This window comes from Medicago truncatula, chromosome 4, assembly GCF_003473485.1.
Source record: "Medicago truncatula cultivar Jemalong A17 chromosome 4, MtrunA17r5.0-ANR, whole genome shotgun sequence".
In the NCBI taxonomy this organism is placed as follows: Eukaryota; Viridiplantae; Streptophyta; class Magnoliopsida; order Fabales; family Fabaceae; genus Medicago; species Medicago truncatula.
Window position 1 is genome coordinate 37,195,290 of NC_053045.1, and position 15,519 is coordinate 37,210,808.

General features: G+C 31.9%; 2 protein-coding genes and 1 long non-coding RNA gene across 6 annotated transcripts; 2 read left to right on the top strand and 1 right to left on the bottom strand.

Annotated features, from left to right (window-relative positions):
- Nucleotides 1-376: 376 nt before the first annotated feature.
- Nucleotides 377-1,370, bottom strand: LOC120580303 (uncharacterized). The gene is made up of 4 exons (XR_005646017.1): nt 945-1,370; nt 756-863; nt 560-666; nt 377-467 (listed from the first exon to the last, which is right to left on the bottom strand). It is a non-coding gene; the product is annotated as an uncharacterized lncRNA (long non-coding RNA).
- Nucleotides 1,371-5,123: 3,753 nt separating this feature from the next.
- Nucleotides 5,124-7,251, top strand: LOC11445454 (glucan endo-1,3-beta-glucosidase). Of its 4 annotated transcripts, none has more exons than XM_039833999.1 (2): nt 5,124-5,195; nt 5,979-7,251. In XM_039833999.1, the coding sequence occupies exon 2, from the start codon at nt 6,008-6,010 to the stop codon at nt 6,911-6,913; it is 906 nt and encodes a 301-aa protein (XP_039689933.1). In that variant the 5' UTR covers nt 5,124-5,195; nt 5,979-6,007; the 3' UTR covers nt 6,914-7,251. The 4 variants fall into 4 exon arrangements, with proteins under 4 accessions (XP_039689933.1, XP_039689932.1, XP_003607315.1 ...); XM_039833998.1 differs by lacking the exon at nt 5,124-5,195 and adding an exon at nt 5,196-5,316; XM_003607267.4 differs by lacking the exon at nt 5,124-5,195 and adding an exon at nt 5,207-5,418.
- Nucleotides 7,252-9,274: 2,023 nt separating this feature from the next.
- On the top strand, nt 9,275-11,710 carry LOC11444942 (glucan endo-1,3-beta-glucosidase). The gene is made up of 2 exons (XM_003607268.4): nt 9,275-9,424; nt 10,643-11,710. The coding sequence occupies exons 1-2, from the start codon at nt 9,370-9,372 to the stop codon at nt 11,575-11,577; spliced, it is 990 nt and encodes a 329-aa protein (XP_003607316.1). The 5' UTR covers nt 9,275-9,369; the 3' UTR covers nt 11,578-11,710.
- The last annotated feature ends 3,809 nt before the right edge of the window (nt 11,711-15,519 follow it).

Consider the following 15,519-nt stretch of genomic DNA (forward strand, 5'->3'; position numbering starts at 1 on the left):
GCTTAGTTTCCAACACTTATCATATTTGCACCGATTCTAGTTTCTAAATGCCTCTTTCCTACCCAAACCATACTTAAGCACCAGATTAATAAAAATAATATCAACCTAGTGCAAAAGAATCTCTGGTCCACATGCACACTGGATGCACGGTTATGAACCAAGGTTATATAGCTTCCTATCAAGAAACAAATTTGATAGTAAACTAAATTAATCAAAATGCAGAAGATATAACAGTACCTTAACACAAAGTTCCTTCATTGGATGAGGTGTCAATAAAGCTCGAATTGTGGTAACAATTGGACCCTAAATTATAAACTTTATTAGTCAGAGGCGGAAAGTAAGTATTAATAGATGTAGTTAGAATTTGAGATGCTTGCCTGCATTCCAGATACAACTATTTGACCACCTTCATGAAGAACACCATTAACTAAAACAACATCAGTAGTAGTTCCATAGCCTTCAATAACCTTGACTTGCAAAACAGTACACCGGCAAAGAATTAAGCAGATTTTACGTAACACTATAGTTATGGGTATTTCCCGAAAGACTACATAGTTACCTTATTGCACTTGTTGGCACAATGTTGAATGTTTCTCCCATTGTTTTGTTTTTATTTTTATAATACAATTCAGTATTTAGCCCCTGACTCTTGAATTGAGCAATAATCTAGAAGTAAACCGAGAAAAATTAGGCGAACATTAACAAAAACAATCTGCCACAGCTTAGAAAGAAAGAAAGAAACTTGTGTTTGCTACCTCAATGACCCTTATTTCAAACTCAGCTCGAACATACCGATCCTGCTGCATCACTGCTTTACAAATTGGAGCATTAGGACATGTTTTCCAGCGAGGAATCATATCCACCTGCAAAGTTGCAAGAACAGTGTGACAAAATTACACATATTAAAATTTGGAAGCACCATGTCAAAAAATTGGAATGCTGACCTTATTCTAGGCGACGGTGAATTTTTTGTTACTCGTTTTTAATAGATTGAGCAACTTTATAGTTTGTGGCTCGCAGCCACGCATAATGTTAACAACCAAAATTGCAATATCAACATAGACTTGAACCCCAAAAATGGGAGTTATTGAATGATTGGTGGTCAATAATCAGCATTTTTTGTGTGATATACTGCAATATTCCTCAGCACCTTGTTGAATACTGGTATCTCGAATACGATCTTGAAGCTTGGTTTTTCCGGTGTAAAAATGACCTATAATGTAGCAAATATGCAAGTTCTTATCATCACTCGGCTTAGAAGGCTCATCAGACATGAGTTGCTTTTTCTTTTCGTCCTTAACCACAACAGCTTTGGCCTGTTTTCTATCTTCAGCCACACGGTTTGAAATAGCACCTGCTGTGGAGGAAAATCAAAACAAGATATAATAAATGAGCAGTTACTAAAAAATAAAAAATAAAAAAAATTTACAAGGTAAAGAGAAGTATATGCGCGCCTATTTTATCCCGCTAGACGAGGGGGTTGGCTGCTACAAAGGTAAATCAAATACTTAGCCTATGTTTGGCATCATGGTGGGTGCGCCACCGTGATTCTGCCATACTTGATATCAAATGCACTTTTAGTGGTTTAGCGTCCATGAAAGACAAACAAGAAAAACAAATATCCTATGTTTGTCAAAAGCAAAGGAAAGGAAAGAAAATAGAAATAGAGCATCTCACGATAATTTACAACTTGTTTATGACATTATTAGGTTAGAACATTATAGTAGATTTTTAAGTCTTCGAACTCTACATCATCATAAGAGAATACGACCCAAAAGTGTTCTTTTCGATTTAGCATTACCTTTCGTCATGAATGGAGCCGAGCCTCCGCGTTGCATTGAGGGTGTGCACGTGAACCCCTCAATTTTAATATTTACACTTAAAATTTTTATGTGTTTTATGTGTTGAATCCCCTCAATATTATGGTTTGCACCGAATTGCACCTGACACTACACTCTTTCCTCCTCCTCTCTCGTAGTACATGGTGAGCACTGAGCACAATGCTATGAGTCTATAACACACTGCAAGCCGTCCAATCACAACTAGTGCAAGCTACAAATTAAAGTCAAACTCACACGGTCACATAATAAATAAATAATCTCGCAGACCACAATATGTGCAGGAAGCCAAGAACGATACATTTATGTAACAGGATCCAGGGCCGAGCCGTCCCTGTGAAATAGGAGGCTCGGCTCTCTTTTTAAAATAGGCCTCTAGTAAAATAAAACGTATTTTTTTGTGTTCTAAACTTCATTAAAAAAAATCAGAATCAGAAGAACTTCTAAATATGAAAGGAATTAAAAAAAATTAAGTGAAAGAGGTGAAATTAATCCAACGGTGTCGTTTAAATTTGTCACTCCTCTGTTGTGGAAAAGGGTAAAACGAATGGTTTATGCGAAGAAAAAAATGATTGTTGTGATTCCTTCAATGAAATAGACTTCCAAATTGACCGTTTAAGTGATTATACAAATTAAGAGTGGTTTGATAGGATCAGATTTATGTACAAAAACGAGAATTAGAGTCTAGAAAAAAACTCAAACGTGAAATGAAGAAAGAAAAGGATATAACATATATATTTTTTTTATTTAAGTGGGGGGTGGGTATTAAACTTAATTTTTTGTTTGAGGCCCATGGCATTTGGAGGCCCAGTCCGGTTGAGCACCTTGCACTCCCACAAGGCCGGGCCTGACAAGATCCAAATGTTCAACTATGCCACCTAACCATGGTAATCTCACATACACAACCATTCAAACTCACTCAAATACATTCTTTAAAAATAAAAAAAAGTCACTCACATGCATAAATGGAAGGTCGGATTTCGAATCACGGTCACATTACTCAGTGTAACAGTTTTAGTATTTTTTCCTCAAAAAGAAAAAAATAGTATTTTGTCGGTTGACCTAGGAGTTGTGGACCTTCAAATTGTATTGATTTTTTTTGGTCAAGTAACTATATCTTTATCTTCATAATTATATATATATATATTAATTAAAATTCAAATGTTTACTTTTAAAAAAATTGTTTGAACCCCTATTCCGTGGTCCTAACAACGCCACTGCTTGGAGCTGAGGCGAATGATTGAAGGAACCAAAACCTGTTTACTACTTATACTTATTGGATTGGCTTTGATTTTTTTGGTGAAAAATATAGGAAACAAATTTAAAACAATATCATATCTTTTTATTCTTTTCTTGTTTTTATCAAATTGTCACTGCTTCAACAATGACACGTTGTGGAGTGGTTCGGATTTTGGATATTTTGTAGGTTTTTTAGGGCCAAAACAACTGCTATTGAAATTTTGGGTATTTTGCTTACATATAGACATGATTCAAATTATATAATTCAAGCGTGGGAAAAAATGGAAATTGGAGAGCGTGCAAAATAAAATGTGGAGGGTGGAAAAATAAATTCTCAAACAAAAAACAACGAGCTAAAAATGGCTAGCCAAGTAAGCTCCCAACTCCAAAACTTTAATAAACACCAAGCCATTTTAGAAGGAGATATGTTATTTGATCAATCATTTTTAAAATAATTTAAAGGACAACTAAATACATACAAATAAATGATACATATATCATTTCTCTTCTAAAAAGACAAAGATAGCTAAAACAAACTACCAATGAGAGGTACAATCGAGCGGTCCCCCCACCAAACACTTGTTATAGTGATGCTTTTAATATATTTTTTACTATTTAGAAAAATGATAGAGAAAGGCCCTTTTAAAAAAATACTTACCTAATGTTGAAAACATTTGCCTAATGAAGTTTATAAGAAGGTTATAGATTCAACTTTCGACCTAAGAAAAATAACAAATATTATTACCATTAATAAAAAAACCAAGATTAACGAATCACTGTTAACTTTATAAGCCTGTTTTCATTTTTCGGGTAAAAATGATTGGGATAATAGTCACTTTGGTGCTTAAACGTGTAATGAGTAGTCACAATAATTCTTCAATGTATAAAAATTTCAAAATCGTTAATGATTGTGCAATTCGTTAGTCAAAATAATCTTTGATTGTTAAAATACCTCGTTAATATTGTCATATTAGTCATTCAATATACTTTTTTTTTTAATAAGAGTCCTTCAATATACTTACTTATTATTATATCATTCCTTACAAATACTTATTTATTATCATTTTAGTCCTTATATGAAAAGAGTTATTGTGAACATTGAAAGATTATTTTAGCGTTAGAGACTATTTTGACTAACATAGTGCACAATCATGGATTATTATAAAATTTTGATATATTGATGAACTATTGTGACTACTCATTATCCAATCAAATACCAAAGTGAATATTATCTCAAAAATGATTGGTTGGATTTGAAAAGTCTTTGTTTTTATATAGATGAGGGCTCCATTGTTATAAGTTTCTCCATAATGTTCCTCACAAGAAGTTTCTCTAAATGAAATGGCCCCGCCACATTCAAGTTGGTACGTAAAAACTAGTTGATGGATACGCATTTAAGTGAATTAATCAACTTATTCCTTGCAAGAAAAAAAAGTGAATGAACTTATGTAAAGAAAAGTTTCAAACAAGTGTGACTCATTGACAAATGTGATTTAAATTTCAGAAGTGCTATTTCTCGCGATAAAAAACGTCCCGAACGTTTAAAAACTAAATTAATCAAATCAGCATTGCTATCTATCTAGAGAATTTTTTTTTTTTTTTATCGAGAATTGATAAAAATATTATCTTATCATATGTGTTTGTGTTGTACATTCTCCGGTTACTAATATAAGCAAAAATCCATTTTTTAGATATATTCAATTAATGATATATGTGACATATAATACATCATTAATTCAATGTATCTAAAAAGTGAATTTTAGGATGTATATGTATTAAACATTATCTTATGTCGGACATCAGATCAGACTATTGAGAAGTGCCAGCAATATGGACTTGGACTTATTACTAGTTCCTATCACTTACAAATGATCACATGTATCTATCACGTCATCTTAATTATTTCATCTTAATTAGTTCCCATAGACTTCCCCATAAAATAACAACAACGACGACTTCAAGTTTTGGATGTATCTATCAATAATGATTCCTTTCCTTCAAGTAGTTAAGCTTGCTGACTAGTATACAAAATCAATGGTGGCTGATTAACATCAGTCTTTGTATGCATTAGGCAATCAATCAACAATATATGCATTTTCTATTCACCAGAAAAAAATGGTGGGAATTAAAAACCATAGCATTAATTTCCTTTAAGCAATTAATATAGAATATTATGCATATAAATATGGACTAGCAGTGCAATAAAGATATCATAGCTGCATACTTGGTTTATACTTTGGTATAATTAAAGCAATACATTCTTAAAAAGAAACTCTTCGATTGATCATGTCTATCATTTTTCTGCTTGTTGGTATACTGTCCATTGGACTACAATTTACAGGTCTATATATATATATATAACTCTCTCTTATCATATATACTATATGTTATGTAGTATTGCTTTGTATTTTTCTGCTTGTTTGCATATGTTTCAATTGTAGTTGTTTTACTATGATAACTTATTTAGTCTTTGCATAGATTAGGTCCAATTTTAATTCTATTTTAAAAAAAATTACAAAAATGTGTGTTTGTAGTCATGTTTAAAAACAAAATAGAAAATAAATTTGAACAAAATTTATGTAGAAGGGTAAACTTAAAAATTTACAATTATTATACGGACTTAAAAATATATTTAATCCTTATGTTTGTATGGTATCATATTTTTATGTAGCCATACTTAAAATATGTTATCCTTGTGTAACTTAAATAAATTAAGGTCCAAAAAAGTATCTCTATGCCGTGTTGTGTGTGAGTCGTGCACAATAGCAGTACTCAATGTAGTATCTTTTACCTTGTACTGGTATGGTACCTTACCTACGCATCATATAGCCATTAACATTTGTTGTTAAACAATAAATATATTGCAATGACTTACATAGTTCATTCATTATTATTATGCAGCTGTGGAATCCATAGGAGTTTGCTATGGAATGATTGGAAATAATCTACCATCAAGGCAAGATGTTGTGAATTTATATAAATCAAGAGGCATTAACCAAATGCGTATATTCTTCCCAGACGAACCAGCCCTCCAAGCCCTTAGAGGTTCCAACATAGAATTGATCCTTGATGTGGCTAAGGAAACCCTTCCTTCTCTTAGAAATGCAAATGAAGCCACAAATTGGGTCAACAAATATGTGAGACCCTATGCTCAAAATGTAAAAATCAAGTACATCAGTGTTGGAAATGAAATTAAACCTAATGACAATGAGGCCCAATACATTCTCCCTGCCATGCAAAACATTCAAAATGCAATTTCATCTGCAAATTTACAAGGCCAAATCAAGGTCTCAACAGCAATAGACATGACTTTGATTGGTAAGTCATTTCCACCCAATGATGGTGTTTTCAGTGACCAAGCAAAACCATATATACAACCAATAATAAACTTCCTAAACAACAATGGAGCACCACTTCTTGCTAATGTGTATCCGTACTTCGCTTATATTGGTGATAAGGTAAACATTCCTCTTGACTATGCTCTTTTTAGACAACAAGGAAACAATGCAGTTGGTTACCAAAACCTCTTTGATGCCCAATTAGACTCAGTATACGCCGCTCTTGAAAAAGTTGGCGCTTCCGGTGTTAAGATAGTTGTGTCTGAGAGTGGGTGGCCATCTGCTGCTGGAGATAGTGCCTCAACTGACAATGCTGCCACATATTATCGTAATTTGATCAATCACGTCAAGAATGGGACTCCTAAGAGACCCGGAGCAATTGAGACTTACTTGTTTGCCATGTTTGATGAAAATCAGAAGACTGGTGCAGCAACTGAACAACATTTTGGTCTCTTTAATCCTGACAAATCACCTAAATATCAAATAAGCTTCAATTGAATAAATTGATAATCTAAGAATGATATGCAATAGCTAAATATTGTTCACTACAAATAATTGTGCCATGTGTGCACAGGTTGTTTCCATCTTTCTGTGTATGTAATGAATTAAGTAAAGGTTAGGAGGTTGGACAATCTTTAATGTCATTTAAGTACATTTGAATTGAAATTTTCGGTGTCATGAAGGGAAATCGAAGAAAAGGGAAATCCTCTTCTATATATAAGTAAAATATTTTATCTGGTTCATTGCTTAAGATCATAGTTCGTCCGAGTTGTTGTTCACGAAGTCAATATGTAGTATTGTTTATATCATTCCATATATATATGATCAAGTTCAAAGCATTCACCTAAAAAACTTATTCACTAGATCAATTATTTGTACAAGGATCAACATCATATCCTTAATAATTAAAGCATCAAAGTCCAATCCGCTAACTTAATCATCTGTCAAATCAACTCATTTCCGAACATTTCTTCTACATTAATTTCTCTGGACCAAGTGAATTGCAAAGGAGTCAAAAGTTCTTAAAGATTTGAAGACAACAATTGACTGAAGACATGAACACAAACTTTATAAGCCAAATACAAAGAAATGGTTGTACAAATATGATTTCTCTTCTAAAAAGACAGAGATAGCTAGAACAAACTACCAATGAGAGGTACAATCCAGAGGAGCCCACCAAACAACTATTATAGTTGTGCTCTCAATATATTTTCTTACTATTCATAAAAATGATAGAGAAAGGCCCTTTAAAAGAAGATTAATTGGTAAAAGAATAAAAAATAAAACAATCACCTTTATATGATGTTGAAAACACTTACCTAATGCCTATTGGAGTTTACAAGGAGGGTATATATAGATTCAACTTATTATTACCATTAGAAAAAACCAAGATTAAATGAATCACGGTTAGACTTTATAAGCCTGTTTTCATTTTCCGGGTAAAAATGATTGGTTGGATTTGAAATTTCTTGATTTTTACATAGATGAGCCATATATAGTTAAGAGCAATGTTATTTGAACAACCTTTTTATGTGACAATTTGTTGGACAACCATATTATACAAAGAAATTTAGGTAGTGACACAAATATCAAAGCAATAGAGAGAGAAAGTAGAAGAACAATGTGTGTATGAGAGAGAAAGTTATCACAAAAATTATCAAAAAGTGGTTGTTCAAATATCATTTCTCTATAGTTAAATGTTTCTCCAATATGTTCCCCTCAAAAAAGGTTTCTGCTCTCGCCACATTCAAGTTGGTACGGATAAACTAGTTGATGGATACACATTTAAGTGAATTAACTTATATGCAAAGAAAAGTCTCAAACAAGTGTGATAATTATCTATGAAAGTAATGAGAGAGATGACACCGGACACAATATTAACACAAACACATTGATAAATGTAATTTATATTTTAAAAATTAAATTAATTGAATATAATCATATGTGCTATGACACAGATGGAAGCAAAGTTTAGCAATCTCTAAATCTAGAATGATAAACAGACAAATTGCAAACAACAAACCTGTCAATTAGTTAGAATCCACCAGAAAATTAAGAAATGTTCTCAGTAATTTTATTGAATCAAAAACTACCCCTTAAACTACAAATGTTAAACTTAAATACTAGGGAAATAACAAAAACCCTAATGGGTTGAAAATCCAAACAGAAAACAATAGACAAATAATAAAATTGGGCTGAAATAATAAATTCCGGTTTTGAGCCTTCAGATGAACTCAAATGGCTTAAAATTCTCATGCATCATGGCAAAGCGATTTGTTCTACTCTAGGGCCGATTCCCTTTCCGAAAAGGTATATTAATAGTCAATCGGACACCTAATATCAAATCTGCACTATTCTCATTGAACTCTTCTTATGTGTCACTTCGTCTTCAATATGTGATCTTCCTACATCATGCTAGTATCATACATGTGTCAAACAATGACATATGTCGAACACCAGACACACCTTTTATTAGAAGTGTGAGTAATAAAATATTGACTTCTTATGAGTTCCTATCACTTACAAACAATCACATGTATCTGTCACATCATCTTAATTACGTCACCTTAGTTAGCTCCATAGACTAAATTCAAATTTTGGACGTACTGAATAAGTTATATAATCAAGAATGTTTCCTTTCCTTCACGTAGTTAAGCTGGCTGACTAGTATACAGAATCAATGGCGGCTGATTAACATTAGTCTTTTATGCATTAGGCAGGCCATCATTCAACAAATATATGCATTTTCACCAGAAAAATGGTTAGAATTCAGAACCATAGCATTAATTTCTTTGAGCAATTGACGGGCTAAAAGTCTTCCTAATTAGAGCACTATCCATCAATTAACACAAAATGTTATGCATATAAATATGGACTAGCAGGTCGAATAAAGATATCAGTTTATACTTTGATATAATTCAAGCAATACACTCTTGAAAAGAAACTCTTCGATCATGTCTATCATTTTTCTGCTTGTTGGTATACTGTCCATTGGACTAAAATTAACAGGTCTATATATACCTCTCCCTTATCATATACTATATGTTATGTTGTATTGCTTTATATTTGTCTTGTTTGCATATGTTTCAATTGCAGTGGTTTGTCCGCGTTAGCTCAGTTGGTAGGGACAATCCATAATATATGTAAAGTTTGGGTTCAAACCTCAACCACCACAAAATAAATTACAGTGGGTTTAACTATGAGGACATTTTAAAATCCCGGGTCGCCATATTTAATTTCCCTCTCTCTGAATGTTTTGAGTATGACTACTATACCAATGCCAAAAGCAATATAGAATTGTTTGCATGTATTTTTTTTTAAAGGAAATTGTTTACATATATGCTTATGCACTGTTTTTTTTATGAAAATATATTTATTCACTCTATACATTTTTCTTCTTCTTTAGAGTTATCCACTCTATACATAGTCAATAGTATGCGTGTTATAGTATTTTGAATATGTGTGCTATTTTATGTTGAAAGAATAATTAACTTTAATTTATAATTTTTTTTTTCAAAAGGTCCATAAAAAGTTATTAAGTAACCAAGTCAATTAAAAACAATTTACTAAAAAAAAGTCAATTAATAAAAATAAAAATTATATTTAAGCAAATAATAGTTTCAACATATTCTTTTATTTGAAAGATAGTTTCATCATATTGTTTTGTTATCATTGTATTTATTCATATTTTTCTATAAATTGTATATAGATCGTTAAATATATTTTTAGTCCAATAAAATTATAATTTTTTAGTTTAGTTTTTGCATAAATTTGGTCCAATTTTAATTCTATTATAATAAACAAAAAAAGCTGTGTGAACAAAGTTATGTAGAAAGTAAACTTAAAAATTTACAATTTTTATACGAATTTAAAATATATTTAAGGAAAATGCTGGTTGTCCCGATAAAATGAATCACGAAACTGTCCGACCGTTTGAAACACAAATGCATTTATTGCTGCTGACATCATGTTTGGTAAGTGGAAGCAGTTTTTTTTTTTTTTTTTGGAATCAAAGCAATATCCAATCGGGAAGCTTTTGGATATATTTCATCGGGATATATGGCATCCCTCTGTATTTAATCCTTATGTTTGTAGATTCTATCATATTAGGCAGCCATACCTAATCCTAATGTGGAGGCCTCGCCCCTAAGGATGTGTAACCTATTAAGGACAAGGTCCAAAATATTATTTCTCTAATGACTTACAATAGTTCATTATTATATGCAGCTGTGGAATCCATAGGAGTTTGCTATGGGATGATTGGAAATAATCTACCATCTAGGCAAGATGTTGTGAATTTATATAGATCAAGAGGCATTAACCAAATGCGTCTTTACTTCCCAGATGAACAAGCCCTCCAAGCCCTTAGAGGTTCCAACATAGAGTTGATCCTTGATGTGGCTAGGGAAACCCTTAATTCTCTTAGAAATGCCAATGAAGCCACAAATTGGGTCAATAGATATGTGAAACCCTATGCTCGAGATGTTAAAATCAAGTACATCACTGTCGGAAATGAAATTAAACCTTACGACAGTGAAGCACAATCCATTCTCCCTGCCATGCAAAACATTCAAAATGCTATTTCAGCAGCCAATTTACAGGGACAAATCAAGGTCTCAATAGCAATTGACATGACTTTGATTGGTAATTCATATCCACCCAATAATGGTGTTTTCACTGACCAAGCAAAACCATACATACAACCAATAATAAACTTCCTAAAGAACAATGGAGCACCACTTCTTGCCAATGTGTATCCGTACTTCGCTTATATCAATAATAAACAAAGCATTTCTCTTGATTATGCTCTTTTTAGACAACAAGGAAACAATCAAGTTGGTTACCGAAACCTTTTTGATGCCCAGTTAGATTCAGTATACGCTGCTCTTGAGAAAGTTGGCGCTTCCGGTGTGAAGATAGTTGTGTCCGAGAGTGGGTGGCCATCTGCAGGTGGAGATAGTGCCTCAACGGACAACGCTGCCACATATTATCGTAATTTGATCAATCACGTCAGGAATGGGACTCCTAAGAGACCCGGAGCTATTGAGACTTACTTGTTTGCCATGTTTGATGAAAATCAGAAGACTGGTGCAGCAACTGAACAACATTTTGGTCTCTTTAATCCTAACAGAACACCTAAATATCAAATAAGTTTCAATTGATAATCTAAAAAAGCTATGTAGCTAACTAAATAGTTTACTACGAATAATTGTGTCATGTGTGCACATGTTGTTTCCATCTTTCTATGTCTGTAATGAATTAAATAAATGAAATATCATATATCTTGTTTACTTATGTAATTCCCCCATTATATTTTAGTTTGTGTTTGATGTCATGGTGGAAAACATCAAACTTGTGGAGTATGCAAATATTTAGGGTTTACCCTTATGATCTTTCCAACTGTAAGCATGTTGGGTAAGTTGCATATCTATCGACTGAGAACCATAATTATTGATCAAAGTAAAGATCTTCATATTATTAATATCACATGTTTCTAAATACTTCTCATATTTTTCATCTTTTTATTTGTTGGCTTAATAGAGGTTCTATATATCGATATAACTGCATTTTCTTTCCTTTTAACTTTTTCATTACATAGTTCTGATAAACACTAATTTTACGCATTTAATTGGACACTAATATATTGTAGAGAGTTTTATGTGACCTAAGTGTACCAAGCAAGGACAATAGTAAAATACACAAATGAAGAAGAACCGTAAAGAATAGAATACCCATTGTAGAATATATCAAGCAACATAGAACCATAAATAGAAGCTGCGGAAAATCGCAACACAAGCCGTGACCAAAACTAATACAAAAGCAAATCACCAAAGCACGTCGAAAAAACTAAAAGTTGTGCCAGAAAAAAGACCACAAACGATTTTAATGTGGAGTAACATGATTTCAAAATGTTTAATTTTTTTAAATTACTTATGGGTCTAGCTAACAATTGTTCTAAGAAAATTTGTTAAGAAAGCAAAAGATAGACATTTTGCACCAGAAACAACAATATTTAACTTCTTAAAAGTTGAATAATGCTGAAAGGACACTCTTTAATAACTTCTTTTAGTATTATTCCATTAACTAAATTTAAAATATTTGATTTAAAAATTACTTTAAATATATTAAAGATCGATATCATGAAATAATATGTGTAATTTTTTTTGGCTTAAATGCAATTTTGATCCTCATATTTTCAAAATTGTTAACTTTTGACATCCCATTTTTCAAAACAAACTTTCTCATCCCTTAGTTAGAAAGTCAACAAAAAATTTTGGTCCCCCTCCTTTTTGGATGATGTGATAAGCCCATTAATGACGTGGATCCTATGTGACATTGTGTATATGACAAATCTTTTGACATATTATATCCACTTCATTAAAATTTAAATATAATCATAAAATTAAATAACAAATTAATATTAAAATAAAAAAAGAATTGGAGAATAAAATTATACCCTAAACTAATATTTTATTCCCAAATTGAAAAGAAAAAAAATCCTAAATTGAAGGACACAAAGAACATATCCTTCGATTTTTAAGTAGGTATAAATAAAACGTTGACGCCTCCTTTTCAGACTCTCTTGACAGGATATGTATAAGAATCTACATTAGAGATGACAAGACTAATTGGTGATAAAACAATCACCTATAGACGATGTTGATGATGTCGTAAACTCTAACCTAATGGAGATTATGAGGAGGTTATAGGTTAAATTTTCCCACTAACAAAAATAACAATTATTATTTACCATTTAAAAAACCAAGGTTAATGAATCACATGAAGACAGTTAAACTATATAAACTAGTTTTTTTGGGTAAAAATGATCGGTTAGACTTGAAAAATCTAGATTTATATATAGATGAGGGCTCCATGTAGTTATAAGTTTCTCTAAACTAAAATGGCCCGCCCCACATTCAAGTTGGTAGTATAAACTAGTTGACGGATACGCATTTAAGCGAATTGGCTTCTCTAAAGAAAAGTCTCAAATAAGGGTGATACCGACATCTCAAGCACCAACACACATGTATTAGATAATAGACACAACACCAACATGGATACATCAAAATACGGCTGTCGCAGTGTAGTTTGGTTCGATTTTAAGGTTAAAAGTTATATAAACTATAATATATATAAGTTTGCGGTTTGGTTTAGTTCGGTTGACTTTTAAAATAAAATCCGAACTAAACCAATGCGATTTGGATTGGATCGGTTGGTGCGATTTTTTAGACAATAATTTTTTTGTTTCCAACATTAAAATCAAATTAAACAGCTAAAAAACAACATATTTTCAACAATGTTTTAAATTTCATCCAACATTACAATTTTATTTTCATCCAACAATGTTTCCAACTACGTAGACCAAATTTAAAGCGGACAAAAAGTAATCTTATTTTCTAAGAAATATAAAAGACTATATTTTTTTTATCATTCTCTAAGAGTTTAAGCACTACATAAATACATTTAGGAAAGAAAAATCAAAGAAGAAACTTAACAAAGGAAAAAATATGTCATTTTATTAAAGTTTTCATTGAGTTTCTATGAGTATTGATCCATGTAATATATATTTAATTAGTGTTTTTCTTATATTGGGGTTTTGTTTGGTTCGGTTGGTAAAATTAAAACCACAAACCGAACCAAACCATGCGGTTGAGAAGAAAATTGATCCGAATACATCCAAACCAAACCATGCGGTTGAGTAGAAAATTGATCCGAATACATCTAAACCAAATGCGATTTTTCGCAGTTTCGGTTTGGATTGGTTCGATTTGCGTTTTTTTATTGGATTGGTTCGGTTTTGAACACCACTAAAAATACTAATAAATTATTATTATAAACATAAGTTGATTGAAAATAATCGCATGTATTGGTATTATATCCGAGTCTGACACATATCTGACATCAAACACATCTATTAAAAGTGTCGGTCAGAATTGTACGTAGGTTAATACAAAACTAATGACTTGTTACGAATTCTGGTCACTTACAAATAACCATATGAATTTATCACGTCATCTTAATTAGTTCCATAGACTTCCCCACAAAATAACGACAACAAAAAATTCAAATCTTGAACGTACTGAATAAGTTATATAATTAAGAAGGTTTCCTTTCCTTCACGTAGCTAAGCTAACTGACTAGTATACAAAATCAATGGCGACTGATTAACATTAGTCTTGTATGCATTAGGCCATCATTCAACAATATATGCGTTTTCACCAGAAAAATTGGTTGGAATTTAAAACCATAGCATTAATTTTCCTTTGAGTGATTGACGGGGCTCAGAGTCTCTTTAACCCTGCAATTAGTACTAGGAATAGTATTTGTTTCTTCTTATTATTATGCATATAAATATGGACTAACAGGTGGAATAAATATATCAAAGCTGCATATATACTTGGTTTATACTTTGGTATAATTCATTCAAGCAATACACTCTTTAAAAGAAACTCTTCGATTGATCATGTCTATCATTTTTCTACTTGTTGGTTGGTATACTGTCCATTGGACTAAAATTTACTTAAAAATAATTATATTAATTTTTAGAGTAATGATACATAGACACTATTTATTCTCATACACCCCATGCATTAGGAAGAGAGAAGAGGAGAGAAAAGAGAAAGTGTGCTTGTGCGGGGTCCACGTGACTACGTGTCAGATTTTTGTGAAGGTATCAAAGGGTGTATTGCCATCTAAGGGTGTCTATGTATCATTACTCTAATTTTTAATAATATAACTTTTTGAAAGGATGTAAAGTGGCGAAGCTAATCTAATTTTTTTTAGGAAGTTAAGTATATATTTTAAGGTGCATCTAATATGGACCTCTTAAAAATAGAAAATAAAAAATAAATATAATATTTTCTTAAAATTTACTACTAATAGCGAAGTCCACATTTCGACCGGGTCCAAAGGCGAATTACTTGTACATGTGTGCATCATAACCACTAAAATTTGTCTTTGCAACGACTCACACTTAGTTCGTTATTGTTACGCAGTTGTGCAATCCGTAGGAGTTTGCTATGGAATGCTTGGCAATAATCTACCATCAAGGCAAGAAGTTGTGGATTTATATAAGTCAAATGGCATTGACTAAATGCGTATAT